The 21837-nt window shown below is 38.6% G+C and overlaps 1 protein-coding gene across 1 annotated transcript; it reads left to right on the top strand.

Moving 5' to 3' along the window:
- Window positions 1-3242: 3242 nt before the first annotated feature.
- Window positions 3243-21823, top strand: NKAP (NFKB activating protein). The gene is made up of 9 exons (XM_004442280.3): window positions 3243-3737; window positions 6041-6121; window positions 9837-9907; window positions 10091-10231; window positions 12492-12555; window positions 13997-14106; window positions 14204-14279; window positions 15268-15417; window positions 18764-21823. The coding sequence occupies exons 1-9, from the start codon at window positions 3352-3354 to the stop codon at window positions 18936-18938; spliced, it is 1254 nt and encodes a 417-aa protein (XP_004442337.1). The 5' UTR covers window positions 3243-3351; the 3' UTR covers window positions 18939-21823.
- The last annotated feature ends 14 nt before the right edge of the window (window positions 21824-21837 follow it).

Below are 21837 nucleotides of genomic sequence, written 5' to 3' on the forward strand. Positions count from 1 at the left end.
TCTAGGAATAATTTTTGTTGTTGTTGTTAGGAAGATCAGCCCTGAGCCAACATCCATACCAATCCTCCCCTTTTTGCTGAGGAAGACCGGCTCTGAGCTAACATCTATTGCCAATCCTCCTCCTTTTTTTCCCCAAAGCCCCAGTAGATAGCTGTACGTCATAGTTGCACATCCTTCTAGTTAGTGCATGTGGGATGCGGCCTCAGCATGGCCGGAGAAGCGGTGCGTTGATGTGTGCCCGGGATCCGAACCCAGGGTGCCAGTAGCGGAGCGTGCACACTTAAGCGCCAAGCCATGGGTTGGCCCTCTAGGAATAAATTTAACCAACGAGGTTAAAGACCTATACAATGAAAACTATTAAGACATTATTGGGGCTGGCCTGGTGGTGCAAGTGGTTAAGTGCACGCGCTCCGGTGCGGCAGCCCGGGGTTCGCTGGCTCGGATCCCAGGTGCGCACTGACGCACTGCTTGTCAAGCCATGCTGTGGTGGCGTCCCATATAAAGTAGAGGAAGATGGGCATGGATGTTAGCCCAGGGTCAGTCTTCCTCAGCAAAGGAGGATTGGCAGATGTTAGCTCAGGGCCGAGCTTCCTCACACACACACACAAAAAAGACATTATTGAAAGAAATCAATGATGACATAAAGAAATAGAAAGATATCCCATGTACATGGAATGGAAGAATAAACATTGTTAAAATGTCCATACTACCTAAAGCAATCTACAGATTCGATGCAATCCCAATGAGAATCCCAATGACATTCTTCACAGAAATAGAACAGAGAATACTAAAATTTATATGGTGCAACAAAAGATCTCAAATAGTTAAAGCAATCCTGAGAAAAAAGAACAAAGATGGAGGCATCACAATCCCTGTCTTCAAAATATACTACAAAGCTATAATATTTTTTGTGTGTGAGGAAGATCAGCCCTGAGCTAACATCTGCCAATCCTCCTCTTTTCGCTGAGGAAGACTGGCCTGAGCTAACATCCGTGCCCATCTTCCTCCACTTTATATGGGACGCCACCACAGCATGGCTTGACAAGCGGTGCGTTGGTGCGCGCCTGGGATCCGAACCCCTGGCCGCTGCAGCAGAGCACGCACACTTAACTGCTACGCCACCAGGCCGGCCCCAAAGCTATAATATTTAAAACAGCATGGTACTGGTACAAAAACAGACACACAGATCAACGGAACAGAATTGAGAGCCCAGAATCTATGGACAGCTAATTTTTGACAAGGGTGCCAAGAACATACAGTAGAGAAAAGAAAGTCTCTTCAATAAATGGTGTTGGGAAAACTGGACAGCCCCATGCAAAAGAATGAAAGTAGACCATTATCTTGTATCATACACAAAAATTAACTCAAAATGGATTAAAGACTTGAATGTAAGACCTGAAACCATGAAACTTCTAGAAGAAAACATAGGCAGTACACTCTTCGACATCGGTCTCAGCAGCTTATTTTCAAGCACCATGTCTGACCAGCCAAGGGAAACAATAGAAAAAATAAACAAATGGGACTACATCAAACTATAAAGCTTCTGCACAGCAAAGGAAACCATCAACAAAACGAAAAGACAACCTAACAATTGGGAGAAGATATTTGCAAACCATACATCTGATAAGGGCTTAATCTCCAAAATATATAAAGAACTCATGCATCTCAACAACAAAAAAAACTACCAACCCAATTAAAAAATGGGCAAAAGACCTGAACAGACATTTCTCCAAAGAAGATATACAGATGGCCAACAGACACATGAAAAGATGTTCAAAATCACTAACTATCAGGGAAATGCAAATCAAAACTACAATGAGATATCACCTCACGCCTGTCAGAATGGCTATAATTAACAACACAAGAAATAACAAGTGTTGGAGAGGATGTGGAGAGAAGGGAACTCTCATACACTGCTGGTGGGAGTGCAAACTGGTGCAGCCACTATGGAAAACAGTATGGAGATTCCTCAAAAAATTAAGAATAGAACTGCCATACAATCCAGCTATTCCACTGCCGGGTATTTATCCAAAGAACATGAAAACATGAATGCATAAAGATACATGCACCCCTGTGTTCATTGCAGCATTATTCACAATAGCCAAGACTTGGAAGCAACCTAAGTGCCCATCAAGTGACGAATGGATAAAGAAGACGTGTTATATACACACAATGGAATATTACTCAGCCATCAAAAAGGTGAAATCCTGCCATGTGCGACAACATGGATGGACCTTGAGGGTATTATGCTAAGCGAAATAAGTCAGAAAGAGAAAGTCAAATACCGTATGATCTCACTCATAAACAGAAGATAAAAACAACAACAAACAAACACATACCAGACAGAGATTAGATTGGTGGTTATCAGAGGTGAAGGGGGAAGGGAGGAGAGCGAAAGGGGTGACTGCACACATGTGTATGGTGATGGATGGTAATTAGTCTTTGGGTGGTGAACATGATGTAGGTTTCATACAGAAATCGAAATATGATGTACACCTGAAATTTATATAATGTTATAAACCAATGTTACTGCAATAAAAAGGACAAAAAAATAAAAACAGTACAAAATATATAGAAATAATATCCATCAACCATGTATTGCTGAGCTAGCATATGATGGGACTAGTTTAAGGGGCTGGACGAGGAGGAGGTTACAAATTCCTTTTGCTGGAGCACACTGGTGTCGATAGGTGGCTGGGGGATAAATATGCAGTTTTTCTCTGGGCTGCGAACTTAATTGGAGTGTATCAGGCTCAAGTCATTAACACAGAATTTGTGCCCTCTACGCTAACTGGGCAATATGTGGCTTAGACATCATAGCTCACCACCAATATCGATAAACCCTCCTTATTTTGCTTGGGATCGGAAAGGAAAAAGTGTGTGTTTGTGTGTGTGTGTGTGTGTGTGTGTGTGTATACGCCTACATACCTACATGTACACATAAACATATAAGTATATAAAATTACATAGGCTTTGTTGTTCATATGGCTGCTCAGCGAAATGTGTCCCGTGGCCTGTCGTCCTTTCCTTCAGGCATTTCCACTCGAGGCCGAAGAGAGCACAAGGTCTCTAGTACAGCTTAGACTTGAGGAGCCTCACTCGGAAGTGGAAGAGTGCGCGGACTCGGTTGCCTCACCGGCTACTTTATACCGATACACACATCCTGTCCTGTAGGCAGGACCACCTAGGTCTGGGGAAGGGATTTGCCGACGTACCCGGAAGTGTTTTCAAGGTTCCTTCAGGTTCGGGTAGTGGCGCGGCGGCGGGTTCTGGGAGCCAAGGCAACCGAGATCTTCCCAGGCTCGCGAGAGCGCCCCCTTCTCCCGCTGCTGCGGGGACCCAGCGGCAGCGATGGCTCCGGTTTCCGGCTCGCGCAGCCCGGAACGGGAGGCCTCGGGCTCTGGGGGGAGGCGTCGCAGTCCGTCGAAGAGCCCTAAGCCCAGCAAATCCGCCCGCTCCCCGCGGGGCCGCCGCTCTCGCTCGCACTCTTGCTCTCGGTCCGGGGACCGGAACGGCCTCAGCCATCAGCTGAGTGGCCTCAGCCAAGGCTCCCGAAACCAGTCCTACAGATCCCGCTCGCGCTCCCGCTCCCGCGAGCGGCCCTCTGCGCCGCGGGGCAACCCTTTCGCTTCTGCCTCCTCGTCCGCCTATTATGGCGGCTACTCACGCCCCTACGGGAATGACAAGCCGTGGCCTAGCCTCCTGGACAAGGAGAGGGAGGAGAGTCTACGGCAGAAGTGAGTGAGACGCACCTTCTCTTCCACGAGCCCACCTGTCATCGGAGTCCGATTTATTGTTCATCCCGCTTCTGACTATTCGCATTTCGCTCTCTCTGCCTGCCTTGCGCCCATTTTCATCCCTTCCTTCAATCCACCCAGGACAACACCTTATTCGCCCTCTTCTTCCCTTAGGTTTTCACCCATCCTCGAGCCCCTTCATGCAGTGCCCTGGTCTCCCGCTACCCCATTCTGCCTCCTGGCTTGTAGCGGGCATAGCCAAGAGTCTCAGACCTACCGAATTTTATAGCATTTTCTTGGTTGTGTCGTTGTCATTCATGAGCATGTTTTTATTCCCCACTAGACTGAGCTCATGGAAAGGAGGAGCCCTATTTTATTGCTCACAAAACTCACAGTGCCCAGCACTTTGTAGGCGCAACCATTGCTTGTTGAATGATCAGACAGGTTTGAGATGATAACAGGATATGTAAGTGGAAATGCTTTGTAACAAGTTGAGAAAGGTTGAGATTAAGTTAGATTAGGGAGGAGGAAAACCTCTGAGACAAGATGATTGAATGAATGTAGGAACTGTAAATTAGGCTACGTTGAGAAAGGTCTTGTTAATAGGTCTCAATCTTGACCATGAAAAATGAGGTCAGAGTGAGATCAGGTCTCCTCTAATGAGAGTGAGCATTGGAGTGAAAAATGGATAGTTTAAGAAGGAGAAAGGAAAAGGGTTATAATTATTGCTGTGTAAGCCTTAATATCTAATGCTTATTGAGTGTTAAATTATGTCAGGCACTGTACTATGTGCTTTACAGACACTATGTGTTAAAAAACAAGAAATTTAAAAGTAGTATTACAAGCACTGAGGCGCAGGTTAAGTTTCCAAGAGCTGGAAGGTGTCTTCAAGAATCTTTTTCTTCCAGGAGTGGGAAGTAATAAAGCACAGTAATGAAGAGGACAAGCTCCAGAATGAGACTGCCTGAGTTTGAAGCCGTGCTTTGCTACTTAATAGTTTCGTGACCTCTCTGAGCTTCATTTCTTCCCCATTTAAAAGGGGATAAAATTAGCAAGAAGGCTTTTAGAGTTGTAATGATTTAGTGCCTGGAGCATAATAGAGTCTTTAAGTGTCAGCTGTTAGAGTTTTGTGCATTGGAGCAGCAACAGTACAAACAGGCCTGAGTTAGGTTGGAGACCTACCTCTCCAAATTAAATTTTTCAGAAAGTTACCCCTGGCTGTGTCAGTCAAAAAGCAACCAGCTTCTTAGTGGACAATCTTCACCAAAAGATGTCGGAACTTCTTGGATGAAATTTGCATTTGTCCGTTTAGAAGAAAATTTAACTTAAGGGTACACATGAAGCCAGGTGGCAGCAGGGGTGAGAACTTCATTGCTTGCTCTTTCCAGCCTGTCAAGCATTCTTCCCCTATATGCGTATATTCCAGGTTCTGTTATAAGTATGTCCTCTTTTAGACTGTCTGTTTCTTCAAGTGGGAAACCTGAGTCTGACGCTGCATGATTATACCTTTTCCTCTGAATAAAGAAGTAAAAAGATAGTTTGTTCAATCAAACCAATTATATTTATTTTGTAAGGTTTTATTTTTTTAAAATGAAGATACAAGCGGCTAAACTTGGAGGAATTGAGCCTTAGTTTTTTTGTGGTTTGTTTATGAGTAATAGCAAAAATTAAAAGAAGAAATCACAAACATAAAACAAGAAAGAAATTTTAGTGTCCTCCAAGAGTAGATGGAGAATGTACTCCTTTCCCAAAAAGGAATTAAAGAGAAAACGAACCCTGTGTTTCACTGAGTACAATTTTTGTCAAATAAAACTTTTCTTTCATTTTCAGAGCCCCCTTTATTTTCTACTTCTAATGCTTCATTTTTAGTTTCTTCATTAATTCCTGAGTTTCTGAAAATGGAAGATTTGACCAAATCAAAAATAAAGACTTCTCTTTCATAAATATGTGTAAACAAATGAAATTATTTGCAAATGTAAAACTGTTTCTGTCACATACTGGAAAAGATGAAATGAGCAATTAGGAGCTATGTCATGCGTGCAGCAGAAGGGATGCACTTGACAGCCTCCCAGGCTGCATTTCTAGCCCGGCTGTTCAGGCTGTCTGTAATCTGTACCATTTGATAGTGCTATCAGAACATCAGATCCTAAGTGTTGAGTTTACATTTAAACCAAGTTTGTATTAATTTAAGTTTAAAATGTAAAGGGAAAATAGGATTTAACTGCACTCCTTTGATTTTGATTATATATTTAGGAAACAGAATTTAGCCATGGAGTTATAATTTACATACCTGTATCTTCTAGGAGATTAAGTGAGAGAGAGAGAATTGGAGAATTGGGAGCTCCTGAAGTATGGGGACTTTCTCCAAAGAATCCAGAACCAGAGTAAGTGATTAAAAATATATATTTTTTTAAATGTAACGCTTAAATCCAGAATCTGTTGTCAAAAGTTTTGTTAAGTGAAGTACAGCTCACATTTAAGTACAGCTCGCGTTTTTTCTTCTTTCCTGTGATTTATGCTATTCTACCCCTTAAGTTTTAAAAACACGGAACATACCTAAGGATTAAAACATGTTACTAGTGGATTTTTAGCACGCTAATTGTTCTCTTTAAATTATAATTCATGGGGTGCTAATTTCCTATTCATAGACGGGTTCAGTGTTAAATAATACATTTATATTAATTTGAATTATTTTTTCTCAACCCAGTAGCAGATCACATGTCGGATGTTACATTACAAAGGGATTTTTTTTAATGAATATACCAATATGGTTTTGTTTAGTTTTCCTGTATCCAATACTATCTGAGGGCTTAATGCTTTTTTTTTTTCCTTATTTTTTTTCTCTTTGGTGCTATTCGTAAGCTGCTGCTTCCCTCTCCTCTGTTTCTTTGTCTACTTTAGGTTGAGCTGAGATAATGCGCTTAACAGGTAAACCTGTAATTTGTGACAGGGTGATAAAGCATTATTATCTGAAACTTGTTCTTTTTTATTTTTAAAGATTGTTTTAAATTATTATTTTTGGGCCGGCCCCGTGGCTTGGCGGTTGAGTGCACACGCTCCGCTGCTGGCGGCCCGGGTTCGGATCCCAGGCGCGCACTGAGGCACCGCTTCTCCAGCCATGCTGGGGCCGCATCCCACATACAGCAACTAGAAGGATGTGCAGCTATGACATACAACTATCTACTGGGGCTTTGGGGGGAAAAATAAATAAATAAAATCTTTAAAAAAATAATAAATAAATAAATTATTTTTTATTGAAGTATAATTGACATACAACATTATATTAGTTTCAGGTGACAACATAATAATTCGATATTTGTATATATTGTTAAATGATCACCACAAAGAGCCTAGTTAACATCGTCACCATACGTAGTTACAAAATTTTTTTTTCTTGTGATGAGGACTTTTAAGATTTACTCTCTTAGCAACTTTCAAATACACAATACAGTATTATTAACCTTAGTCGCCATGTTGTATATTACATCCCTACGACTTATCTTATAACTGGAAGTTTGTACCTTTTGACACCCTTCACCCATTTCATTCACCCCCTACCCCCCACCCGCTGGCAACCATCAGTCTGTTCTTTGTATCTATGAGCTTGATTGTTTTTTCTTTAAGATTTCACGTATAAGTGAGATCATACGGTATTTGTCTTTGACTTATTTCACGTAGTGTAATGCCCTCAAGGTCCATCCATGTTGTTGCAAATGGCAAGGTTTCATTCTTTTTTATGCTACAATGAACATGGGGGTGTGTATATCTTTTTCGAATAAATACCCAGAAGTGGAATTGCTGGATCATATGGTAGTTCTATTTTTAATTTTTTGAAAATTAAAATTAAAAGCCACTGTTTTCCGTAGTAGCTGCACCAGTTTACTTTCCCACCAGCAGTGCACAAGGGTTCCCTTTTCTCCACATCCTTGCCAACACTTGTTATTTCTTGTCTTTTTGATAACAGCTTTTCTAACAGGTGTGAGGTGATATCTCATTGTGATTTTGATTTGCATTTCCCTGATGATTAGTGATGTTGAGCATCTTTTCGTGTATCTCTTGGCCTCCTGTATGTCTTCTTTGGAAAAATGTCCATATCCTCTGCCCATTTTTTAATTGGATTGTGTTTTTGCTAGTGAGTTGTGTGAGTTCTTTATATATTTTGGATATTAACCCCTTATCAGATACATGATTTGCAAATATTTTCTCCCATTCCGTAGGTTGCCTTTTCATTTTGTTGATGGTTTCCTTTGCTGTGCAGAAGCTTTCTAGTGTGATGTAGTCCCACTTGTTGATTTTTGCTTTTGTTGCCTTTGCTTTTGGTGTCAAATCCAAAAAATCATCACCAAGACCAATGTCAAGGAGCTTACTGCCTATGTTTTCTTCTAAGAGTTTTGTGATTTCAGGTCTTACATTCATGTCCTTAATCCATTTTGACTTAATTTTTGTGTATGATGTAAGACAGTGGTCCAATTTCATTCTTTTGCATGTGGCTGTCCAGTTATCCTAGCACCAGTTATTGCAGAGGCTGTCCTTTCCCCATTGTATATTCTTGATTCCTGTGTCATAAATTAATTGACCCATATATGTGTGGGTTTATTTCTGGTCTCTCTATTCTGTTCCATTGATCTGTGTGTCTGTTTTTTTTGCCAATAACATACTGTTTTGATTCCTATAACTTAATAATATAGTTTGAGATCAGGAAGTGTGATGCCTCCAGCTTTGTTCTTCTTTCTCAAGATTGCTTTGGCTATTCGGAGTCTTTTGTGGTTCCATACAAATTTTAGGATTATTTGTTCTATTTCTGTGAAAAATGCCATTGGAATTTTTATAGAGATTGCAGTGAATCTGTAGATTGCTTTAGGTAGTATGGACATTTTAACAATATTAATTCTTCCAATCCATGAGTATGGAAGATCTTTCCATTTATTTGTGTCTTCTCAATTTCTTTCATCAATGTCTTATAGTTTTCAGTGTACGGGTCTTTCACCTCCTTGGTTAAATTTATTCCCAGGTATTTTATTCTTTTTGATGCAGTTGTAAATGGGATTATTTATTTAATTGATCTTTCTGGTAGTTCATTATTAATGTATAGAAATGCCACAGATTTCTGTATATTGATTTTGTATCCTGCAACTTTACTGAATTTATTTATTAGTTCTAACAGTTTTTTGGTGGAGTCTTTAGGATTTTCTGTGTATAATATCATGTCATCTACAATTAATAACAGTTTTCCTATTCCTTTCCAAGTTGGATGCCTTTTATTTCTTTTTCTTGCCCAATTGCTCTGGCTAGAACTTCCAATACTATGTTGAATAAAAGTGGCGAGAGTGGGCATCCTTGTCTTGTTCCTTCTCTTAGAGGAAAAGCTTTCAGCTTTTCACCATTGAATATGATATTAGCTGTGGGCTTCTCATATATGGCCTTTATTATATTGAGGTACTGAAACTTGTTCTTATAGATACCTTTGGAAAATACTCGAAGAATCTGAACTCAAAGAATTAGAGTTGGAAGGAATCCTAAAAATAATTTTCTAGGCAATACCTAAATTATTCCAGATGTGATCTTCAGAGGAAAAGATTATATGAAATAGGAATTACCTTTCTAAACGATTATAGAATTTTAACAGTACTGATCTTCAGAATTCTCTACAACAGAATGAAATCTCTTTACACTGTAGTGTGTTAGGTTCTTCCTGCTGTGTGGAGAAAGAACAGTTGCTGCTCTAACATATGCCCATTACACACATGGAATAAAACTATGATAAAGTCTTCCCGCAGCCTTCTCGTCTCCAGTTTCCTTCATCTTTCCTTATGGTTCCTGTTTGCTTACTTTTGTCCTGTGGTTTCTTCTGAAAATATAAATCCTCCATGCCGCTTTCGGTTTGAATAGCACTTTGTAAGCTGTAAAGCATTACGCAAGTGTAAGTGATTATTACACTATCATGAAGGTGTTCTCTTACAAAAGCAGTCCAGTGCTTGCTTTTCCTGGCTCTTGGACAATCAATGTCACTACTGAAAAATTTTAAGTCTATATTCTTATACTCTAGGGTCCATATTTCATCACTTTTCTGATTCTTACAACCATTTTCTTTAAATTCAGCTCTGATGAACATACACCAGTAGAGGATGAAGAACCAAAGAAAAGCACCACTTCAGCTTCTTCTTCAGAAGGTATTTTTTAAATACAGAACTTTATTGAGAAGTTAAAAAATAAGTTTATAAATAGTTGAATTTTAGACTTTGCTTTTACTCAAATTGCCTGTCATATATTCGTTTTAAGTATTTCAAATACAATAAAATTGATGCTCAGAAATACTTCTTTAGAAGTTAGTTTTTTATTTGTATTTTATGTAGAAGAAAAGAAGAAGAAGAAGAAGTCTAGTCATTCAAAAGAAAGATCCAGGAAAAGGAGAAAGAAAAAATCATCTAAAAGAAAACACAAGAAGTATTCTGACAACAGTGACAGTGACTCTGATTCTGAAACAGACTCCAGTGGTAAGAAAACCAACATCATTCTGCAAGCCCTGCTTCAAGACTAGTTTTACAGGGCCGGTCTGGTGGCACAAGCAGTTAAGTGTGCGCACTCCACTGCAGCAGCCCTGGGTTCGCAGGTTCGGATCCTGGGCGCGCACCGATGCACTGCTTGTCAAGCCATGCTGTGGCGGCATTCTATATAAAGTAGAGAAAGATGGGCGTGGATGTTAGCTCAGGACCAATCTTCCTCAGCAAAAAAAAAAAAAAGGAGGATTGGCATCAGATGTTAGCTCAGGGCTGATCTCCCTCACAAAAAAAAAAACAAAAAAAACTAGTTTTACTTCTTAAAGCTTATTTTAGAAGAAGGTTCTTAAAAACAATAATAATAGCCAAGAGTTTTTGAATCCTCACTGACTTTGTGCCAGGCACCCTGCTAAGTGCTTGATGTTTATTTTCTCTAGTTAGCGCACACAGTAACTGTAGGATACTTCTTAGAGGTGGGGAAATGGAGGCACAGAGCGGGTTATAAGTACCACACTCAAGCTCACACAGTTGGGATGCAGACCTAAGCAGTGTGACTCCAGATTGGTTGTATGTAGTTGTATAAGGCATGTGGCACCGAGCTAAGTTGGGGTTGGTCTGCGAGACGTGTGGTGCCAAACCAAGCCATACAGGGCTGCATCAACCCAGTGGAAGGGCTCTTTTGCGTAATTCTCACACTCAGTCGGCACCTTTGTAAAGTTTCAAAAAAGGCACACCATCAAGGACCCCTTCAGGCTGGCAGCTCATTTGTGGAGGACACCCCCTGTGGGGTGGCGCATCACAAAAGCCACATCTTTGTGCCCTCTCCTGGCTGATGATTAACAGAGGGTACCTCCTCTGGGGACATATTACACAAAGGCGCCCCTTCCTCTGATGTCGCCCGAGTTTCCTGGCACCTGTTGTCGCTTTTCTTCCTCATTGCTGGAAGACTGAACTTTCTTTTCTTTTTTTTTTTTTTGTGAGGAAGATCAGCCCTGAGCTAACATCCGTGCTAATCGTCCTCTTTTTGCTGAGGAAGGCCAGCTCTGAGCTAACATCTATTGCCAATCCTCCTCCTTTTCTCTTTTTCCCCCCCAAAGCCCCAGTGGATAGTTGTATGTCATAGTTGCACATCCTTCTAGTTGCTGTATGTGGGACGCGGCCTCAGCATGGCCGGAGAAGCGGTGCGTCGGTGCACGCCCGGGATCCGAACCCGGGCCGCCAGTAGCGGAGCACGCACACTTAACTGCTAAGCCACAGGGCCGGCCCCTGAACTTTCTTATATCACACATCTAAACAAGTCAGGCCCTACTTAAAATCCTTCAGTAGCTCTCGAAAGCCTTCAGGGTAAGGTTCAGACCCTGATTGGTCCCTCTCTAATGACATATACCCTGTCATTCCCTCCCGCAGCATCCTCTAGTAGCCTGAGCACAACTTTCTGTCTCCTCGGTATGCCACGTTCTTTCTCTCAACTCTGTTACATGGTGCAGAGTCTGTCTGCTACAATGGCAGTCTCTCCCTGCATGCAGCTCGGCTTACTCATTCAACAATGGGCATGCATTCCATTCGTAATAAAACTGACTTTGAAAAGAACTAGCTTAAGAGTCACCTTTTCCTGGTCAACCATTCCTCAGCCACCCTCCCCAAATCAGCCTGATTTTGAGACTCCTCTGTATGTCCAGAGCACCCCGTGCTTCCCTCTCTCACCCCGGATTCTAGTTCACTCTTTGCCTCTGTCTCCTCCATTAGACTGAGTTCCTGGAAAGCATCCCCCCCAAACACACACATACATTTTTTCCTCTTTTCATCATGAAAATATTCAGACATTCAGAAAAGTGAAGGGAATAGTATAATGCCGTATACATATCACCTAGATTTTAGCAGTTGTTAGTGTTATGACATATTTGTTTCAAATATGGGTTTTTTGCTGTGATATTCAAAGTAAATTATAAATATCACACTGCCACCCTAAATGTTTCTGTATACATCTCTAAAAAATAAGAACATTTTCCAACTTAATCACAATACTATCTCACACAATAAAATTAATAATAATACCCTATATCATCAAATACTGAGTGTGACTATTTTCTACGTCCCCAGTGACTAGCACATTTCCTGAGAAGTAGCAATAAATGTTTGAATGAATGAATTTCTCTGTAACAACAAATAGGACAGCAATAGGATATTTATCTACCCAAAAGTGTTGGGGTTTTAGGGTTAAAATTGTTTTTAAGTTATAATGTGTTCTAATTTGCAGATGAAGATGCGAAAAGGAGAGCAAAGAAAGCCAAGAAAAAGGAAAAGAAGAAGAAACGCAGATCGTCAGTTTTTTCCTTCAATTTTTATTATGGAAAAGTTCAAATATATATAAAATTACATAAAATAGTATAATGATCCCCCGTGTAACCATCACCCAGCTTTAACAATTATTAACTCAGGGGCTTGATAATTAACTCCCCCCTCATTATTTTGAAACCAATCCCAGATATAATTTCATCCATAAACCATCACATTTCTGTAAAAGATAGGCATTCTTTTTAAAAGAAAAAAATCATAACCCACAATACTGTTATCACGCCTAAAATATTTAACAATAATTCCTCAATTCTCAGGGGTTTTTTGTGCAGTTTATTCAAATCAGGATCCAAATAATGTCCATAAATTGCGATTGGTTAATGTCTCTTACATCTCTTTAAATTGATAAGTTCCCCTTCCCTTTTTGCTCTTGTAATTTATTTGTTGAAGAAACCAATTCATTTCTCCCATAGAGTTTCCTGCAATATGGATTTTGCTGATTGTATTCTTAAGGTGTCCTTTTAACATGTTCTGTGTCCTTTGTATTTCCTGTAAATTGATAGTTAGATCGAGAGACTTGACGAAGTTCAGATTTGAGTTTTTGGCAGGAATAGTTCATAGGTGGTGCTATGTATTTCCACCAGGATGCAGATAATGTCTGCTTGTCTCTTTTTGTCATATTAACAGCCATTGATGGTCATTGCCTAGGTCCCTTATTTCATCAGGAATTGCAAAATGGTAATAATAGTCTGATTCTGGCTTGCTTTCTTCATTTATTAGGTAGAATAATTCTATAAGAGATACCTACCCTCATCAACTATTTGGTTAGCTTGAAGTACAATTTGTATAGGAAAGGCAGGATAATTGCTTACTTTTTTGGTTTTATGAGTTTTCAAAATAATGAGTTGGATTTTTTTAGTATCATTATAAACCCAAGGATTCAAACATATTTGATGTATATTAATCCATTACACTTAAAATTATTGATGCTCAAATTGGTAAGAACTGTTTTTGAAACTGCTTTATTTCTGTTATCTTTCTATAACATGAGAATAGTATTTCATTGTTCCCTTTAGGGATTTATGCGTCATGTTTATAGTGAAACATGATTTGGTTACATAAGTTAGAAGATTTTTTAATTAAAATTCTTCTCTAGACAAACAGTGCATAATTTCACTCATATGTGGAAGATAAACCAACACACGTACAGATAGAACTGTTTGGTGGTTACCAGGGGCTAGAGGGGTGGGAGGTGGACACAAGGGGTGGAGGGATGCACTTAAATGGTGACTGACAAACAATAATGTACAACAAAAATTTCACAATTAAAAAAAATTATTCTCTAACAAGTTTGAATAAGCTGAAAATTCAAATCATTTTAATCACTCTTTCATTGTCTTGAAAAAATAATATGCTCTTTAACGTGGGAATATTAAGTCTATTTGTATCAAATTATAATCATTACAGAAAGAAATACAAGAAAAAGAAGTCTAAGAAGAGCAGAAAAGATTCCAGTGATTCAAGCTCTAAAGATTCCCAAGAAGAGTTTCTGGAGAATCCCTGGAAGGATCGGTCAAGTAGGTTCTTTGGATAGACTTTGACTCAGAACAGATAAAACATTAAATTAACCAATTAGTCAAAATGTGAATATGTTTCTGAACATCTTTTGTGCAGAGCCTGAAGAACCCTCAGATTTAATTGGCCCAGAGGCTCCAAAAACACTTGCCTCTCAAGATGATAAACCTCTGAAGTGAGTAACAGTGTATTTACAATACCTAAAGCACCTTCCCAAAAGTATGGCCCTAACTTACCTTTCCAAGCTTCCCCCTCTTTACTCCCTTATTTATACCCCAGGTTCCAACTGAGCTGAACTAAAACTTCTTTGTATTTACTGTGTACTTTCCCACATCGTGCCTCATTCACCTTATTTCTTCCCCCAACACGCCCTCCCTTCTTTTCCCAGCCCTGGTTTCTCCCCAACCCCAGTTTCTTCCTAGTAAAATCCTTACATCCTTGAAAGCCTTTTTCAAAAGGAGGGGGCATGTGCTGATTCCCAGCACTCCCCCTCCATAAGTAGGTGTGATTGCTACGCCGCTTTAATCCTTTGGTCCTCATAGAATTTTCTATTTCTTTTATGCAATGTATTATATATTCTGTGTTATATTGCAGTTATATCCTTATTAATATGTAAATTACACAACAACAGAGATTATTTTTGTATTACAAGCTTTGAGTTTAATAGTCATTAAAGAATTATTCAATGAATTGAATGAAGGGATGGTAGTTTTTAAATTCCCCTTGAATGAAAGTTAATGGATAATTGTTCCTGTAGATAACTGTTACCATTGTTATTGGTTATAAGTCTAAAAAGTATGTTAATTTGAGATATATTATTTCTTTACTTTTTTGTTGTTGTTTAAAGGGAAAAGGAATTTACTGGAGGCAAAATCAGTAAAGGCAATATCTGTAGGAATAAATTGATCCCTAAATGTAGACCATGAATATGTACTCACTAACATCAGTTCTTTTGTTCTTCCAGAGTATCTCTGCATTTCTGGGTTAGTTATACAGGTCAGAATGCAGCGTTCACTAATTGATTTCACATTGGGCTTCCCAGCATGCTGCCACTCAGCAACTGTTATTCCTACCTTTTTCTGAGAGAAAATGTTTTTTTGTGCTCTCTTTAGATGGTGAGCTTTTTATAATGAACCTTTTCTGAATTCTGAATTACTTTGTAGCTATGGCCATGCTCTGTTACCTGGTGAAGGTGCAGCTATGGCTGAATATGTAAAAGCTGGAAAACGTATCCCACGAAGAGGTGAAATTGGCTTGACAAGTGAAGAAATTGCATCATTTGAATGCTCGGGTTACGTAATGAGTGGTAGCAGGTATGTTCTGGATATTGAGGTCAGTTTCCATTATTAGATCTTTTCCTTCTTTTTCACTACCAGAATTATATTTTAGTGGTTGGTTTTCATTAAGTAATCATTCCTAATGAAAAGTAGGGTACAAATATTGGTTTAATATTGGTTTTATTGGTATAAATGTGGTTGTCAATTTTAGTATGTATGCAGCTCAGCCTCGCACTCAGCTATATCCCCAACTTCAAAGAATTAGTCTTCCCAGTGTCCTTTCCTTGTTTGTATTTTGGTACAGATAGTTTATTGTCTGGAGGATATAGTTAAATTCAGCTGTTTATCACTGCCCCATGAGGAATGTGACATTCTGGGAGTTAGGAAAGCATTTTCATACGACAATGTTTCCTGGTTTCTGAATTTGCCTCCAGTTCTCTGTGGACTCTTAAGAATGAAGAACAGAAAAGCATTATGACAGACATCAGGTTCAGCATGGGGAAATGAATATAAAATTAGGGAAGAGAAAGCAAAGTACCAGAAAGAACGAGGAGAGTGAACTAATAGGGCATCAGTACCAAGATCAAACTGAATTTTGGATTTTTTAAAACTTTATAAACTTTTAAAAGTAGGTAAATATTTTTAAATGAAATTGGAGGCAAATATTTGTAGAACCTCTAAAGCACCTCCAGAATCTTGGAATTCTGAGGACCGACATTTGGAAACATTATATCTGAGGACCAGCACAGTAAGACAAGAAAAACAAATTAGAGGCATAAGGATTGGAAAGGAGGATATAACACTGTCATTTTTTTGTCAATGATGTGATTGTTTACATAGGAAATCCTACAGAATCTTCAGATGAATTATAAATAATAAGAAGGTTTAACAAATGGTTGGATATAAGGTTAATACACAAAAATCAATTGCACTTCTATGCACCTGCAACAAACAACTGAAAAATGTAATTAAGTTAAAAAAACAACATTTCTAATAGTATCAGAGAATATGAAGGACTTAGGAATAAATCCTAACAAAAGATGTCCAAGACCTCTACGGAGAAAACTATAAAACATTATTAAGAGATGTTAAAGAAGACCTAAATAAATGGAGCGATACCATGCTCATGGATAGGAAGGCAATATTATAAAGTTGTCAGTTCTTCCCAAAATGATCTGTAGATTCAGTGCAGTTCCAATCAAAATCACAACAGAGTTTTTCATGAAACTTAATAAGGTGGTTCTAAAATTTATATGTTCGACTTAGAGGACCAAGAATAGTCAGGTTACTTCTGAAAAGCAGGAAGATGAGATTTTCCCTACCAGATATGAGGACTTATTATGAAGCTTACAGCACTTTAGAAAGCATGAGGGAACAAATAAATTGTTCAGTGGAATAAAATAGAGCCCAGAGTCAGAGCCATATATAGTCAGAACTTCTGTATATGAAAGAGATGGCATGTCAGATCAGTGGGGAAAGAAGGAACTATTCAGTAAATGGAGCAGGAAAAAAAGTGGTTATCCATATGGAAAAAGATGAAAGTAGAACTCTGTATCACCATATTTAAAAATGAGTGCAGGGCCGGCCCAGTGGCACAAGTGGTTAAGCGCGCGTGCTCTGCTGCAGTGGCCCAGGGTTCGCGGGTTCGGATCCTGGGCGCACACTGACGCACCGCTTGTTAAGCCATGCTGTGGCGGCATCCCATATAAAGTAGAGGAAGATGGGCACAGATGTTAGCCCAGAGCCAGTCTTCCTCAGCAAAAAAGAGGAGGATTGGCATCGGATGTTAGCTTAGGGCTGGTCTTCCTCACAAAAAAAAAAAATGAGTGTAGCTAGATAAAGGACTTAAATGTCAAGAACAACTTTATCACTCTTAGTATAAAATATGAGCAGATATCTGTTAGATCTTGGGGTGGGGAAGCATTTCTTACAGAAGGCAAACAAAATGCACTAACCATAAAATAAAATATTGATAAATTTGCCTAGGTTAAAAGTAAGAACTCTTAAAATAAGTAAAAAGACAAGTTCCAAGCTGGGCTTAAGATCTTACAATACACACAAATGATAAAGAGTTAGTATTGAGAATATTTAAAGAATACCCATAAACAACCCAAAAGAAAAGTGGGAAAATGACACAAAACAGGCATTTGTCAGAAGAAGAAATATATACGGCCTACACATAAATAAAAACATGTTCATTATCATTGGAAATGGAGATCAAGAACATACTGAAATACCATTTTACACCCATTTGGTAGACAAAAATTCAAAGTTCTAACAATACCAAGCATTTGAGAGGATGTGGATCTACAGGATCTCTTAAATATTGCTAGTGGTGGTGTAAATTGGTACAACCACTTTGGAAAACAGTCTGACACTATCTTGGAAAGTTGAGCATTCATATACTTTATGACCCAGCAACTCCATACCTACATACCCCAAAGAAAATCTTCCATGTACCAGGAGACGTGTACATAGATGTTTATTACAGCATTGTTCCCATAGCGCTTCCTGTTCCAGATAAACTGCTCTACTCACAGTACCCTGAGCAACCTAAAAACATTGCCATCTCCATCTCCTTGTCATACATTGGCTCTCCATCCTGCCACTCCCCCACCTTCACACAAATCTGAAATGATTCTCCCCTCTTCTCCTTACACAGTTTTCTCTATTTTTCTAGATGTAGCTCAAACTTCATCTTGAACTGATTGTGTAGGATTGGGTACATAGACATAAAAGAGGCAGGTTTTCATGAAGTTTTCCCTCTAAATAGGCAGACGTTTTGAAGATGATGTAATAGTTTCCCTCTGCCTCTGCCCCTATACTTTCCTCATTTGGCCCTTGTGCTAAAACCCTTCTTTCTTTTCTTTAAGCTGCTACTAGATTCTAAAGAAGTTAAATCCGCTCACAAAACTCACCAAAAAATTCAGTTGTAGATTTAGACTTGGTTCTTTTGGTTGTATGATAAATTAGAACCTTGAAGAAGTTCCACCTGATTGATGACAACTTAAATCTTTCATCTATCCTACTATCAATCCCACAAAAGCAAATTCCACATACCGCCTAGGAAGTTTAATAATTTGACCATTTCTGTTTGTTTTACTGGAAACAACAGAATTAGACATATGCCCTTACTATTTGAAATTAATAACATTCACTATGTTGACAGAACCTCAGAGATCATTATTTGAATATTAGAAATGAATCAAAGGACACGTCTGCAGATAAAAACAAATGATCTTTTGAAAATCTAAGCCGTTATAAGAATGGTTTCTACTTGTCAGCTTTTTAAATAGACCACTCTGTATTAAGACAGGATTAGTGAGGAAGTACTATGAGAATAATTACTGAGAAATTAAGCTGACAATAAAATTATCTCCAGGCATCGCCGAATGGAGGCTGTGCGACTGCGAAAAGAGAACCAGATCTATAGTGCTGATGAGAAGAGAGCCCTTGCGTCCTTTAACCAAGAAGAGAGACGAAAGAGAGAAAACAAGATTCTGGCCAGTTTTCGAGAGATGGTATACAGAAAAACTAAAGGGAAAGATGACAAATAATGATTTTCTGATTGTTCAGCAGACATTTTTAACAACAAAAAAGAAAGTCTGGGTTCCATATATCCATACAAAAAGATTATTATGATCCGAAAATGCTTTACAGTGCTACTGTGCCTTCTATTTAATTTTTTTAGTCATTGAATAAAAACCTGCTTATTGATGTAACTTTAGCAAGTTCTTTGGGTTATTTTGGATTGACCATAATAACTTTCTGGTTTAAAAATCCAAATTATGAGTGAAACCCTACTATATTGGGGGAGGTGGCATTGAGAGAAAGCATCAGTGAGATGTGAGAAACCAAACTCTCACACCGTGGGACAGTGCTACTATCAGCTCGACATGATACCCCCCCAACCCCACCCCAACTGAACTTGTGGGAGATTATCATTCCTCTTTGTTGAATGTGTGATAAATGGACTTGACAGAAACATACAGGAGGCCACTTTTGTTAACAAAATGAAGGCATTGCTGAAAAAAGCAAATCTGGAATTTGGAGATTGACTTGTATAATATATAACCTGCCCTGGAAATAATGTATTTTGGTTTTAGTCCCTACCTCCATCCCCAAACCAACAAACAAACCAAAAAGCAAACTAACCCACAGACTTGTTGAATTGAAAATGTGAACATTCGTTTTTAAAATTCTTAATAGGTTACTTAAAAATAGTTCTTTCAAATATAAAATATTGGAAAGTCTACTGTTGTGCCAATGTATGTACATTATTTCCATCTAAGCTGTGCTTAGATCATTATTTGAATACTAGAAATGAATGGGAGTCAACTAGGGTCAGGAGTTTAATAGGGAAAAATATAATCAATCATTGTTTTAACTTAGTTGTTTTATAAGGATGAAGCTAAAATGCTATTAAACATTTTTAAGTCTGTCCTTTATGTAATAAGCAGATTTCATTTTAAACATTGTTAAACCTTTTGGTTTATTTTTTATATCTATCATTCAGTTTAACTTTGTATAGAAGCTGCTCACTTTATCACTTTTTTATGGCTGCGGTTGACTTTTAAGTTTGGGAGAAATGGAAAATTCTGGGACTGTGAGATCATGATCTTTTTCCTTCCCTTATTTTGTTCAGTTTTAGTTGTTAGGTCATAAGAGCGAAGGCAGAGGGGACAGTGGAAGTTTTGGCTGTTTTTGTTAAGGCTGTTTTGAACTGCATTGTTATTATGTGCCTAGGATAAATTTCAATTACCTGAGTGATGAGGAAATTCTCACTCTGCTGTTATAAAATACCCTCTCTCCTTATAGTAGTTTAAAGTGTTTTTTCCCCAAAGTTTTAAAATAAGGCAGTCATATTTTAAGTATAAATCAAGAGTTTTACTATTTAACACATGTTCTAGGAAAATGTCTACCTTTAATCCACAATTAATGAACTAAACAGCCCGTTGGCATGTAGCAATATTTATGACCCCTGAATTTGAAGTGATTTCTATTTATCGTCATTGCTGCCTACCCTAATAAATCCATTGTTTCCAAAAGTTAAAAAGAAACTAGGTCACAATTTTGTGAGTCATAATCTATCTACTTCCCTGTGTAATAAAATCTAAATTTATAATCCTCATTTAAAAATTTTGTTCTCTAAGAACATTTTTTGTTACTGGTTCCTAAAGACTAAATGAGTTTGTGCTCTCGTTTTCAGTAGGCAAGGTAGTTTAAATGCAACAATTTTGTGATATGTGAATAGGGTGGATTTTCATTGTATTCTCCTGTCTCCTCCACAGAGTAGATATTCAACAAATGCTCGTTGAGTAAATCAAAGAAAATATATTAATTTATTTCAGAACTTTACCATTTCTTTCGTCAGAGTTTGTTCAGGAACGATCTGCCAAAGAACAGCTTCAGTAGCATATTCTTCGGGAAAGAGGAGGGAAGAATAGAAGGGCTAGAAGTATTTTCTTTTCAGCTCATGATAGTTACTGCCTCAAACTGTGTTTAGTCACCTGAGCCATAAGTCAAGTAGGAGGGCTATTGTATTTGAAATATATTTTTTGTTCTCCAAGGAGACTTATCTAGTTTCCCACCTCCTTGCCTGTTGCTCTGATAAGATTTTCCCTCCTTTTTTTATTTATTGCACAAATGTAACAGTTAAAAAAAGAAGAGAGAAAAATTACCCACAGTCTTAGCACATCAATTGTCTTTAGTATTCTGTGTTCCCTTCCAGTGCTTGTCTACGTAAATACGTATTATGATGTACCTGTAAGTAATCACTTGTAATTTTGTCTTGGGTGTTTTAAAACTTTGCAGCCAGGCAAGACAGCCTCACAGAGATGGTAGGAACAAGTGATGATCTGGTGTGAGGATGGGAAGAAGACAAGGAAAAGTAAGGGTGGTGATTGAACCTGTCCCTGTTTCATTGCTCCCAGTCCTCAAGCCACCCTGCTGCCATCACAGTTGTGATGCTGTGTTGTGGTAGGCAGCGTTCCTGGTTTCAGAGTTTATTGGATTGTTTAACAGTGAGGCTTAACTCGCAGTAAACGAAGGGGTCTGTGAGTAGGGAAACCCTTCAGACTGGTTATATTATGAGCTGTAGAACTGTTGCCATTTTTCTGTTCTCCAGTTATGCCCATAAAGAGGTGTGTCTGGGCTGGAGAATTAGGCTCAAATGGGGGAACAAGCAGCCGAGTGCCAATCTCAGTTTGGTCTGACAGATGAATTTTAGCAGCTGTCTAAACTTAGCTTCTCTACCCATAAGACTCTGAGTGATGCAGATAGTGATGGGAAGAACCTTTTAAAAAACAGAAAACAACTTACTGGTTACTCTGCTAATGTGATGGAAGTTGCCAAATGGAAAATGAATGAATGCAAAAAACATACAGCTGGATTGTGTGCCACAAGTTTATTACTCAATAAATATTCTGTGGTTTGATGTGCAGTATGGTATTTTTA

This window comes from Ceratotherium simum, chromosome X, assembly GCF_057802395.1.
Source record: "Ceratotherium simum simum isolate JZ-2026a chromosome X, ASM5780239v1, whole genome shotgun sequence".
Taxonomy (NCBI): domain Eukaryota; kingdom Metazoa; phylum Chordata; class Mammalia; order Perissodactyla; family Rhinocerotidae; genus Ceratotherium; species Ceratotherium simum.

What these genes read in the sequence shown, in the direction of transcription:
- NKAP (XM_004442280.3), top strand. Translation starts at nt 3,352, where the DNA reads ATGGCTCCGGTTTCCGGCTCGCGCAGCCCGGAACGGGAGGCCTCGGGC. An exon ending in TTCAGCTTCTTCTTCAGAAG is followed by an intron (nt 9,908 to 10,090) that starts GTATTTTTTAAA and finishes TATTTTATGTAG; the next exon opens with AAGAAAAGAAGAAGAAGAAG. An exon ending in TCCCTGGAAGGATCGGTCAA is followed by an intron (nt 14,107 to 14,203) that starts GTAGGTTCTTTG and finishes TCTTTTGTGCAG; the next exon opens with AGCCTGAAGAACCCTCAGAT.